This window comes from Salvelinus alpinus, chromosome 14 (assembly GCF_045679555.1).
Source record: "Salvelinus alpinus chromosome 14, SLU_Salpinus.1, whole genome shotgun sequence".
Taxonomy (NCBI): domain Eukaryota; kingdom Metazoa; phylum Chordata; class Actinopteri; order Salmoniformes; family Salmonidae; genus Salvelinus; species Salvelinus alpinus.
Genome location: NC_092099.1, coordinates 23,686,909 through 23,699,722, shown reverse-complemented (window position 1 = coordinate 23,699,722; position 12,814 = coordinate 23,686,909). Strand labels below are relative to the sequence as shown.

At 43.1% G+C, this 12,814-nt stretch overlaps 1 protein-coding gene across 12 annotated transcripts in view; it reads left to right on the top strand.

Annotated features, from left to right (window-relative positions):
- LOC139539173 (ubiquitin carboxyl-terminal hydrolase 9X) overlaps nucleotides 1–12,814 on the top strand; it is an 86,828-nt gene that overhangs the window by 32,822 nt on the left and 41,192 nt on the right. For 5 of the 12 annotated variants that reach the window (XM_071342045.1, XM_071342044.1, XM_071342036.1 and 2 more), the window contains exons 9-19: nucleotides 20–158; nucleotides 317–469; nucleotides 2,084–2,188; nucleotides 2,349–2,447; nucleotides 5,065–5,172; nucleotides 5,342–5,478; nucleotides 6,140–6,178; nucleotides 7,056–7,189; nucleotides 9,418–9,508; nucleotides 9,781–9,930; nucleotides 10,075–10,303. In XM_071342045.1, coding sequence (XP_071198146.1) covers nucleotides 20–158; nucleotides 317–469; nucleotides 2,084–2,188; nucleotides 2,349–2,447; nucleotides 5,065–5,172; nucleotides 5,342–5,478; nucleotides 6,140–6,178; nucleotides 7,056–7,189; nucleotides 9,418–9,508; nucleotides 9,781–9,930; nucleotides 10,075–10,303 — 1,384 coding nt within the window. The remainder of the gene's footprint in view (nucleotides 1–19; nucleotides 159–316; nucleotides 470–2,083; nucleotides 2,189–2,348; nucleotides 2,448–5,064; nucleotides 5,173–5,341; nucleotides 5,479–6,139; nucleotides 6,179–7,055; nucleotides 7,190–9,417; nucleotides 9,509–9,780; nucleotides 9,931–10,074; nucleotides 10,304–12,814) is intronic. The other 7 variants (XM_071342046.1, XM_071342041.1, XM_071342039.1 and 4 more) reach the window with 3 other exon arrangements.

Genomic DNA, 12,814 nt, shown 5'->3' with positions numbered 1-12,814 from the left:
TGGTTGTTTTCATCTGCAGGTTATTGCAAATTTCCTCTTTTAATGGCAAAATGAATGCACTAAATGAAGTAAACAAGGTAATCTCAAGTGTGTCCTACTACACACATCGACATGGCAACCCTGAGGAGGAGGAGTGGCTTACTGCAGAACGCATGGCGGTGAGTTAACCACCAACATATCAAATGTATTTTTATAACGAGCGATTTTGTCACAAAGTGCGTAATATAGAGAGTATACCTTGGTGTTGTTTCTGGTGGCATAGTCGGCAGAACTGTTGGTGTTTGAGTGGAGATTGAAAGATGCCTCTGTCTCTCAGGAGTGGATCCAGCAGAACCACATCCTGTCCATCGTGCTGAGGGACAGTCTGCACCAGCCTCAGTACGTAGAAAAACTAGAGAAGATACTTCGCTTCGTCATCAAAGAGAAAGCTCTTACCATGCAGGACCTGGACAACATCTGGGCTGCACAGGTACTGTGTGTTTGTGTACGTGTGTGTACGTGTTTGAAGAGAGAGCCATTGATTATCTTTTTTTTATTTTTATTATTATAAAAAAAATAAAAAATAAAATCTCCCATTTTCTCCCCAATTTTCGTGGTATCCAATCGCTAGTAATTACTATCTTGTCTCATCGCTACAACTCCCGTACGGGCTCGGGAGAGACGAAGGTCGAAAGCCATGCGTCCTCCGAAGCACAACCCAACCAAGCCGCACTGCTTCTTAACACAGCGCGCCTCCAACCCGGAAGCCAGCCGCACCAATGTGTCGGAGGAAACACCGTGTACCTGGCCCCCTTGGTTAGCGAGCACTGCGCCCGGCCCGCCACAGGAGTCGCTGGAGCGCGATGAGACAAGGATATCCCTACCGGCCAAACCCTCCCTAACCCGGACGACGCTATGCCAATTATGCGTCGCCCCACGGACCTCCCGGTCGCGACCGGCTGCGACAGAGCCTGGGCGCGAACCCAGAGACTCTGGTGGCGCAGCTAGCACTGCGATGCAGTGCCCTAGACCACTGCGCCACCCGGGAGGCCCAGCCATTGATTATCACACACATCGTGCATGGTTCAGTTGAAAGGGATATGACCTATAACTAGGGCGACGCTTTTTTGTGTAGTTGTTAGCAAGTATTTCCAGCATTATCCACTAGAATTGCTGCAGGTAAAAAATCCTAGGAAATGTGCTGTAATTGACACAAGCTGTCTCCAATCAATGTCTGGTTGTGCGTGTGTTTGGTTGCGTGATTGGCTGAGTCAGGGGAGGCGTAGCTCTGTGAATCTTAATCTCACAAAACCTATTATTTGTCAGGGAATACGATTTGTAGATCAGTGATTCTATATCTCTCCAACAGACTCAGAAGTTGTAGCAAAAAAACGGGTAAATTCAATGCAGTTAAAGGGGAAAGTCAATGAAACCAACCATGGAATTATATTCTAGTGAATTTGGGGGGTAGCCCAGACTGGAACTCGAACCTGGGTCCAGCAACTGTCAAGCCAACACCTTAAGTGGCAGAGCTACACATTCTCTGGTCCCTCCGCCAAACACAAACACACAACCAGACATTGATTGGTTGATTTGGAGATGGCTTGTGTCAATTACAAAATATTTCCTAGGATTTCTTACCTGCAGCAACACTAGTGGTTAATGCTGGAAATACCGGTATAAGCACAGTGCCTCAAAAAGTGCACCAAAAGCATGGTCCTACCCGTAACGGCTCTAAAAGCAGAATGGGAAATCCCTTGTGTCTTAGCTGGGGCATTTCCAGGTCATTGGGTTTGATCGGCTGAAAACGCACTTTCTTAAGCATCCATTAAATGATGCACACCTCTACTGTAAGTCGCTCTGGATAAGAGCGTCTGCTCTTGGCCGGTAGGGATATCCTTGTCTCAGTATGTAAAAATGTTATAAAATGTATGCACTCTACTGTAAGTCGCTCTGGATAAGAGCGTCTGCTAAATGACTAAAATGTAAAATGTAAATGTAATGTTTATGTGCTCCTGCATCGTCCCTATCGGAGGCTGGAAACAGATGGTAATCCAGCAGTGTGATTGTTTACATGTTTGTTGACACTTTGTTCCACCCGCAGGCTGGTAAACATGAGGCCATCGTGAAGAACGTCCACGACCTCCTGGCCAAGCTGGCCTGGGACTTCTCTCCTGAGCAGCTCGACCACCTCTTTGACTGCTTCAAGGTGAGAGACTTCTCTCCGTGCGCGCACACACACACACACACACACACACACACACACACACACACACACACACACACACACACACACACACACACACACACACACACACACACACACACACTGCTCTCCTAACCCCCGTGGTGGTGTTTGTGGCCTGCAGGCGAGTTGGACGAACGCTAGTAAGAAGCAGCGTGAGAAGCTGCTGGAGCTGATCCGTCGTCTGGCGGAGGATGACAAGGATGGAGTGATGGCCCACAAGGTAATCAGGGCTCGACATTCAGGTCAATTTGCCAGTCCAGACGGGGTCAGTGCCAAATGAAAGCTACTGGCCCGAATGGAACAAAATACTGACCAGGTCAAGATCTGACAGGAAAGCGAATGATGCGAGCATAATTTCAATAGCAGGTGGTTTTATCTTTCATTAGGTTGTAGCAAGTATCCTATACAGGGTTCATACAGACAAATGCAAGGACTTTCAAGCACTTCATTGTAATTTTCAAGGACCTACATGTTATATTTCATTGTAATAGACGAAAGAAATAACCCCCCCCCCCCCCCCCCCCAAAAAAAAATGTTAGAAAAAGTTTACATTAACATAATTTAAATTATTTTATAGGCCTTCCCAACAGCATTATGCGTTGACATTGACATGTATTTTTATATTCTAAAATAGGTCAGAATGTGGGCATTGCCTGACTATATAGACTGCATGCAGCGATAGATGTTCCTGACACAAAAACACTCATGAAGTCTGTCCATGTAGTAGCTAGTCAGTCTCGCCATTTGAGATGTTGAAGAGTTATTGTATGCTGGAAACGAGAAAGTGAGCAAAAAACGGGTTCCCTTCGTAATAATATATCCGTACATGGTGTTACCCCAACAAAAGCAACCGAATAGCGCAGCACCTATCAATTGAAATGGCTTGAAACAAATGAAAGCGGCTACATCTCTCATAAAAACGGATCATAAAGGAAATCATGAATCGGAGCCGTTGAACTTCTAAATCGGCTACCAGCATGTCAAGGACTTTTCAAGTACCAAATAGCCTAAATGTCTGAATTCAAGGTAGGCTATTCCATGATGACTGAATTGCACATCGCAAATGTTCCAAGACTTTTATTTATTTATTTTATATATTTATTTTAATTTGAAATTTTACCCCCTTTTCTCCCCAATTTTCGTGGTATCCAATTGCTAGTAATTACTATCTTGTCTCATCGCTACAACTCCCGTACGGGCTCGGGAGAGACGAAGGTCGAAAGCCATGCGTCCTCCGAAACACAACCCAACCAAGCCGCACTGCTTCTTAACACAGCGCACCTCCAACCCGGAAGCCAGCCGCACCAATGTGTCGGAGGAAACACCGTGCACCTGGCTCCCTTGGTTGCACCTGGCTCCTACTGCGTCCGGCCCGCCACAGGAGTCGCTGGTGCGCGATGAGACAAGGATATCCCTACCGGCCAAACCCTCCCTAACCCGGACGACGCTAGGCCAATTGTGCGTCGCCCCACGAACCTCACGGTTGCGGCTGGCTGCGACAGAGCCTGGGCGCGAATCCAGAGTCTCTGGTGGCGCAGCTAGCGCTGCGATGCAGTGCCCTAAACCACTGCGCCACCCGGGAGGCTTGTTCCAAGACTTTTTACATACCTGGTTTACATACCCTTTCTGGCCTTAGCCTTTACAGGTAGATATCATAACTTGCAACATCTTTCCTACCTCTTTCCTATCGCTGTCGGTCTTCGGTGAGCTGCTCCACGAAACAATCAGCTGTTGGAGAGCTGTGTGCTCTCTCTGCCCAACAGATTATCTCAAACTAGGCTGTGTGAGGCGCGCGAGCGATTAAGCAATTTATACTGAACAAAAATATTAATGCAACAATTTCAAAGATTTTTGTGAGTTACAGTTCTAATAAGGAAATAAGTCAATTGAAATCAATTCATTAGGGCCTAATCTATGGATTTCACATGATTGGGCAGGGGTGTAGCCATGGGTGGGCCTTGGAAGGGAGCCAGGCCCAGCAAATCAGAATGTGTTTTTTCCCCCCACAAAATGGTTTTATTACAGGCAGAAATACTCCTCAGCCCCCCCTGCCACCCCCCACCAAATAATTCTGCAGGTGAAGAAGCTGGATGTGGAGGTTCTGGGCTGGCGTGGTTACACGTAGTCTGCGGTTGTGAGGCTGGTTATGCGTACTGCCAAATTCTCTAAAACGGTTGGAGGCAGCTTATGGTAGAGAAATTAACATTCAATTATCTGGCAACAGCTCTGGTGGACATTCCTGCAGTCAGCAAGCTAATTGCACGCTCCCTCAAAACTTGAGACATCTGTGGCATTGTATTGTGACAAAAATGCACATTTTAGAGTGGCCTTTTATCGTCCCCAGCACAACTTGCACCTGTGCAATGATCGTGCTGTTTAATCAGCGTCTTGATATGCCACACCTGTCAGGTGGCTGGATTATCTTGGCAAAGAAGAAATGCTCACTAACAGGGATGTTAACAAATTTGTGCACTACATTTGAGAGAAATAACCATTTTGTGCATATGTAACATTTCTGGGATTTTTTTTTCAGCTCATGAAACATGGGACCAACACTTTACATGTTGCACTTATTTTTGTTCAGTGTACATAACGAACTAGCAGCTTCGGGAATTCATGTTTTTTAAACAGTTATATATCCTTATTAACCTTTTTTTCACTGGCCCAAGCGGACCACTGACTGGGATGGTAGACTGGCCCGAGGGGTTTCCTAAACCTCCCCTGGCCAGCGGGCAGCCCTGAATGTCGAGCATTGGTTAAAGAGATGTCTTATTCCAGCTCCTTGTGCTCTGTTTGGATAGAAGTACTGAAGGCTCCTCTCCTCCTCTCACCACAAGGTGCTGAACCTGTTGTGGAACCTGGCTCACAGCGATGACGTGCCTGTAGACATCATGGACCAGGCCCTCAGTGCTCACATCAAGATACTGGACTACAGTTGCTCTCAGGTAATACTAGGTACCGGTCAAGAGCCAGGCAAATGCTTTCCCACACGGCTCGAGGTACTGAAAACCAATCAATTAAGATTTATTTGAAGGGGTCTGTTGGAGTGTTCAGAAGAAGCGGCTTATGGCTGTGTGTGTGTTCCTTGAATACGGATGTTCGTGTTCATTTTAGGATCGAGACACGCAGAAGATCCAGTGGATCGATCGCTTCATAGAAGAGTTGCGCACCAATGACAAATGGGTGATTCCTGCACTAAAGCAGATCCGAGAGATCTGTAGCCTGTTCGGAGAGGCTCCTCAGAATCTCAGGTAAGGAGATGGTCAGAGTTCAACTACGGGCTTGGAGGAGGGACATAGTTGAACATGCTAGTGATTGACAAAGATATGGAAACAGAATGAGTACAAATGGAGTATTATTCAGGAGGGAACAGATAGAAATGCACAGTGTAGAGCAGACGTTTTTTGTCATGTACAAAAGGGATTTGTCAGCTTAATACTTTACGTTTCTATCTGCAACATTTTAAATAGTTAAATATTTCACCCCACTTAAAAAAGGACCATTTTTGTTGTGCTCAGAATGCTATGCTTGGTTATACATTTACTCTACGCCTTTAAAGCATGGCTTTGATTTTTCACATAGCTGACACAGATGTCTCTGGCATTTTAATCACATTTCCAGAGAGGCTGAGGCATGCCAACTCTTTTGTAAACAGGGATTTTATGTCAACAGTCTGTGACTTGACCTTGCCATCCAGCTTGACCAGGTTTTCAGTAGCGCTTAGACAGGGAGCATTCTTAAAGACTAAAACTGAGCGAATGTATCTTGCTTCTTAAACGCTGAGCTCTCAAAGTAGCATGGAGGTTGTTGAATAAGGTGCTGCTTTTAATAACAACGTGCAGTTGTACTGACTGAAATAGTACAAGTAAATGCAGCAAATATGTAGCACACCACATGCCTGTTGTTTTTCAGAAAGAAAATTCCTATTAACATACAAACGAACTTAGCGGGGTAAGTTGACAGCTAATTTGGGGGATATTATGGCAATATTTTTATAAATTGTAAATAATTTCTAATTTACTCTCTCTCAGATGGTACAACAGATCTGTAATGTTTATTTTCATTCATTAATCTGCTTTAGCAAACCTCTCAGGGTAAATCTCAAATTACACCCTATTCCTTATACACTACTGTACTACCTTTGACCAGAGCCACAAATTACCACAAATAGTACACTACTTTTGACCAGAGCCACACAGGGCTCTTGTCAAGTAGTGCATTATTTGGGGAATTGGGTGCAAAAGTATTTCAATACATAGGGAAAAGGGTGTCACACTGAAATGCGTCTCTTTCTGCACTAGCTCTTCTTAGCTCCAATCACTGACTGTTTGCAGGGTGACATTTTGGGGGGCATTTCTGAGGGTGCTGCATACTCACATTTCCGAAACAACACAACATCCTAGTAATTTTAAGACTGAAATTCCTCAACATTTCCCGTGCTACACACACACACACACACACACACACACACACACACACACACACACACACACACACACACACACACACACACACACACACACACACACACACACACACACACACACACACACACACACACACAGATAATGGCTTACTGGTTAGAACAGTGGATATACCAATATTGCTTTCTATAAGCTACAGATGCAGATAACCAACAAAATTCCACTAATTGTACACACAAATCATTGTAATAATTTCATTAGTAGGAGTATAAGTTGAAGTTGTCTACTTGTCATAGACATGGTGGCTAAGTCTCTGAACTTTTGTATCTCTTTTCCACCCTCGCTCTCCCTCCAACTATCTTTCTCTCTTCATATCTCTCTCCACCTCACTCTCTGCTATACAGTCAGACCCAGAGGAGTCCTCATGTGTTCTATCGTCATGACCTGATCAACCAGCTCCAACACAACCATGCTCTGGTCACGCTGGTGGCTGAGAACCTTTCTGCCTACATGGAGACCATGAGGCAGTTCTCTAAAGGTACGGCTCACCTGACACATTAGATTCGATTTTCTCATTAATCACGATTGCCTCATTCTTGACTTTCAGACTTCTTTAGAAATACTACACTGAGTGTACAAAACATTAGGAGCACCTTCCTAATATTGAGTTGCACCCCCTTTTGCCCTCAGAACTGCCTCAATTCGTCGGGGCATGGACTCTACAAGGTGTCAAGTGTTCCACAGGGATGCTGGCCTATGTTGACTCCAATGCTTCCCACAGTTAATAATTTTTGATGTTCAGCGTGAAAAACCCAGCAACGCTGCAGGTCTTGACACAGTCAAACTGGTGCGCCTGGCACTTAATACCAATACCCTGTTCAAAGGCTCTTAAATATTTTGTCTTGTCCATTCATCCTCTGAATGGCACACATACACAATCCATGTCTCAATTGTCTTGAGGCTTAAAAATCCTTCTCTCCTCCCCTTCATCTACACCAGTGGTCACCTTCCTTTTCTGAGTAAAGATCAGTTTCGCAGTCAAAAAGCAAGCCGAGATCTATCGCTCAGTTTTTTTTCAACATGACTCAAATGTAACATTAACCCAATAAAAACAGTTCTGTAGGAAATGAAGTTTGTCCAGTAGGCAGGCCTAATATATTATCACAGCATATTGGCTATATGCCTGGCCTGCCAATATTGTTCTTCTCAGACCATATTATATTTCAAAACTCTAGCTTTGATAACAAAATTGATCCGTAGTTGGTGTACAACTTATGAGGCACAGCTGAAGTATAAACTGAAATAATTAGCAAATTAGCTTTAATTTACTGGACTGATGGTACCTGCATCTGATGGTCATGGTGCTTTCAAGACATCTGGGTTAGGGTGGAAAACAGGGTGAAAAAACTAGGTCAAATGATGACGTCCGTGATGCTCCGGTCGAATTCCGAGTTGGATGACCGTTGAAAACGATTTTTCCCAGTCGGATCTATTTTTTTTTGTATTTTTTTTTCAAATTCCCTGTTGTCTTGGTATTTGGTATTTTATTAGGATCCCCATTAGCTTTTGCAAAAGCAGCAGCTACTCTTCCTGGGGTCCACACAAAACATGAAACATTACATAATACAGAACATTAATAGACAAGAACAGCTCAAGGACATAACTACATACATATAAAAAAAATGTCCTTGAGCTGTTCTTGTCTATTAATGTTCTGTATTATGTCGTGTTTTGTGTGGACCCCAGGAAGAGTGAACGTACTTAAGTCGGAGTTGTCAGAGTTCCCAGATGTTTTGAACATTGCATTTGTCTCAGCGAAGGGAAGGAGAGAGCAGCAGAGGGTCATCCTCTCACGGTCTCCTGCCTTTCCTCCGGTGAGACTGAGCAGAGAGAGGGGACAGTCTTCCACCTGATGGCGAAACTCGAGTCACATCTGACTCAAGCTAAAATAAATTTTGTTCCTATGACCAGTGAAAGTGAAATATTCCTCGATATTAAAATGAACACGATGAGCTTCTAATAATAATACAAGTGCAGGGCTACTCATTCATTGCAGCGAGAGTGGGAATAGGGAGAAGGCCTTTTATGTTTTAATATATATATATATTTTTTTTTACATGAACTCATAACAACAGCTCTTTGCTATATTCTTTGAGTCTCTCTCTGGTCATGGTTTTAAAAGTTATGACATTTCACATAGGCTAGTATCCAACTTGTAGGCACTGTGATTTGAGCTATCTGATTGGCCAGCGCAGTAGACTCGCTCGATTTAACCATAGATCTCCCGGTCTGCCGGGTAGGAGGAGTTAGTTGTTTCAGACATTTAAATTGTTCAAAATGGCAACACTTTGCCTACCCGGTGGGCAGGGCTTCTAAATCAAGTACACCTACCACCAACAGTGCAACGCAAATAATAAAAAAAATATGTGCAAGCATTTATCATTGGCTTTTCTACAGAAATGTTTGGTGATCCACTAGGAATGCTTGAAGATCGACCAGTTGATTGCGATTGACCAGTTGGTGACCACTGATATGAAGTGGATTTAGCAAGTGGCCATGGCTTTCACCTGGTCAGTCTGTTATGGAAAGTAAAGAGCAGGTGTTCCTAATGTTTTGTACACTCAGTGTGTTTCTCTACGTTCTCTACCCTCTGTATCTAACCCTGAGCAGTTAGTTTTAGTTTTCCATTTGAAAAACATCAGTATTTGCGTGATATTCAAAGATGTACGTTGAGCCCTGATGTAGATGATCCTGTGTGTTATGTAGCCGAGCAGGCAGAGTTTGACCCCCAGACGGTGAGGGCAGGGAGCCGCTACAGCCACGTACAGGAAGTCCAGGAGAGACTCAACTTCCTGAGGTATGACATCACATCTGCGGGGTTGTATTAATTAGGCACCAAACTGAAGAAAACACACTAAAACAGGCATGAGTCACTGTCTGTACTTGTCCAATAAGAAGCACTAATTGTTGTTTTACTTTGCAAAACGCTTTTAAAACGTTTTCCTTTACGTGACCTAATGAATACGACCCAGCTCCATCTTCATGAATACAATGAATGGAATTGAACCATGAACTAAGCCACTGTAGTCTGATCTTCATGGTTAATGTATGTGTCTGTGTTGTCCCCAGGTTCCTGCTGAAGGATGGCCAGTTGTGGCTCTGTGCTCCTCAGGCCAAACAGATCTGGAAGTGCCTGGCCGAAAACGCTGTCTTCCTATGTGATAGAGAGGCCTGCTTCAAATGGTACGCTGCCATCATCAATATTATCACCTCGAAAGGGTGAATATGGCTCCAACATTCAATTCAATTTATGTTATTTCCTTTCTGTCATGGAGAACAAGTCAAATATTCAACATTTTCTCAACTTGAATGTTCTCAACAACAACAACAAAACACCCACTCAACTCTGTTGTTCATCCCCAGGTACTCCAAGCTGATGGGAGATGAGCCAGACCTGGACCCAGACATTAACAAGGACTTCTTTGAGAACAACGTACTCCAGCTGGACCCGTCTCTGCTCACAGAGAACGGCATGAAGTGCTTCGAGAGGTTCTTCAAGGCTGTCAACTGCCGGGAGGGAAAGCTGGTGGCCAAACGCAGGGCCTACATGATGGACGACCTGGAGCTCATAGGACTGGACTACCTCTGGAGGGTGAGTTATTAGCCTTTTCACTATAACAGACAGCTGTTGTTACTCGTAAGTAGGGCTGGGAATTGGCAGGGACCTCAATGTCGATATTATCACGATACTTAGGTGTTGATACGATATGTATTGCGATTCACACAATTGTGTGTGTGTGTGTGTGTGTGTGTGTGTGTGTGTGTGTGTGTATATATATCTCTCACACACACACACACACACACACTACAAGTCAAAAGTTTTGACACCTTCTCATTCAAGGGTTTTTATATATTTTTTATTATTTTCTACATTGTAGAATAATAGTGAAGACATCAAAACTATGAAATAACACATATGGAATCATGTAGTAACCAAAAAAGTGTTAAACAAATCAAAATATATTTAAGATTTTAGATTCTTCAAAGTAGCCACCCTTTGCCTTGATGACAGCTTTGCACACTCTTGGCATTCTCTCAACCAGCTTCACCTGGAATGCTTTTCCAACAGTCTTGAAGGAGTTCCCACATATGCTGAGCACTTGTTGGCTGCTTTTCCTTCACTCTGCGGTCCAACTCATTGCAAACCATCTCATTTGGGTAGAGGTCAGGTGGTTGTGGAGGCCAGGTCATCTGATGCAGCACTCCATCACTCTCCTTCTTGGTTAAATAGCTCTTACACAGCCTGGAGGTCTGTTGGGTCATTTTCCTGTTGAAAAACAAATGACAGTCCCACTAAGCGCAAACCAGATGGGATGGCGTATCGCTGCAGAATGATGTGGTAGGCACGCTGGTTAAGTGTGCCTTGAATTCTAAATAAATCACTGACAGTGTCACCAGCAAAGCACCCCTACACCATCCACCACCTCCTCCATGCTTCACAGTGGGAACCTCACATGCGGAGATCATCCGTTCACCTACTCTGCGTCTCACAAAGACACGGCGGTTGGAACCAAAAATCTCAAATTTGGACTCATCTAACCAAGGGACAGATTTCCACCGGTCTAATGACCATTCCTCATGTTTCTTGGCCCAAGCAAGTCTTCTTATTATTAGTTTCCTTTAGTAGAGGTTTCTTTGCAGCAATTTGACTATCAAGGCCTGATTCACACAGTCTCCTCTGAACAGTTGATGTGCCTGTTACTTGAACTCTGTAAAGCATTTATTTGGGCTGCAGTCTGAGGTGCAGTTAACTCTAATGAACTTATCCTCTGCAGCAGAAGTAACTCTGGGTTTTCCTTTTCTGTGGTGGTCCACATGAGAGCCAGTTATATCATAGTGCTTGATGGTTTTTGCGACTGCACTTGAATATAGTAAAAAGAGGAGGAAGGGAAGCGCTACTAAGGTACACAATAGTAAATGTTGGTAGACAGAAGGTGCTCTTTGGTAAAAGGGGTAAATTGGTCATCAAAAAGTAAGGAGGACCAAGGCACTCTTCATATAATTCATTAAAATGCCTTTATTAGTATGGCATGTTCAATAGAAACAAACTTTTAAAAATCCGACGAGTTTCAGCTGCATGGCCTTCACTGATTTTTTAAACTTTGTTTCTATTGAACATGCCATACTAATAAAGGAAGTACAAAAAAATAATACAATGTCCTCTTTTGAAATACAACTCCAACTCTTGGAGTTGTATTTCAAAAGAGGACATTGTATTATTTTTTTGTACTTCCTTTATTAGTATGGCATGTTCAATAGAAACAAAGTTTAAAAATAACATAGCTACAGTATTTCACTTTTTAATGTGTATAGTATTGCTTACTAGGTTTGTCCAATCAATTTTGTAACCACTCCCTCTTCTAATTAGGGCTATTTGGAAAAGCTGTTCAAAAGAGGACATTGTATTATTTTTTTGTACTCCCTGACGAAGGCCATGCAGTCGAAACGTGTCGGATTTTTAAAACTTTGTTTCTATTGAACATGCCATACTAATAAAGGCATTTTAATTAATTATATGAAGAGTGCCTTGGTCCTCCTTTCTTTTTGATGCACTTGAAGATACTTTCAAAGTTCTTGAAATGTTTTTGTATTGACTGACCTTCATGTCTTAAAGTAATGATGGACTGTCGTTTCTCTTTAGTTATTTGAGCTGTTCTTACCATAAAATGGACTTGGTCTTTTACCAAATCGGGCTATCTTCTGTATACCACCCCTACCTTGTCAGAACACAACTGATTGGCTGAAACGCATTAAGAAGGAAAGAAATTCCATAAATGAACTTTTAAGAAGGCACACCTGTTAATTGAAATTCATTCCAGGTGACTACCTGTCATCAAGGCAAACGTTGGCTACTTTGAAGAATCTCAACTATAACATATATTTTGATTTGTTTAACACTTTTTTGGTTATTACATGATTCCATATGTGTTAATAGTTTTGATGTCTTCACTATTATTCTACAATGTAGTAAAAATAAATAAAAACCCTTGAATGAGTAGGTGTGTCCACATTTTTGACTGGTACTGTATATATAGTGCATTTGGATAGTATTCACTCTTTCCCTTTTTCAACATTGTGTTACGTTACAGCCTTATTCTAAAAT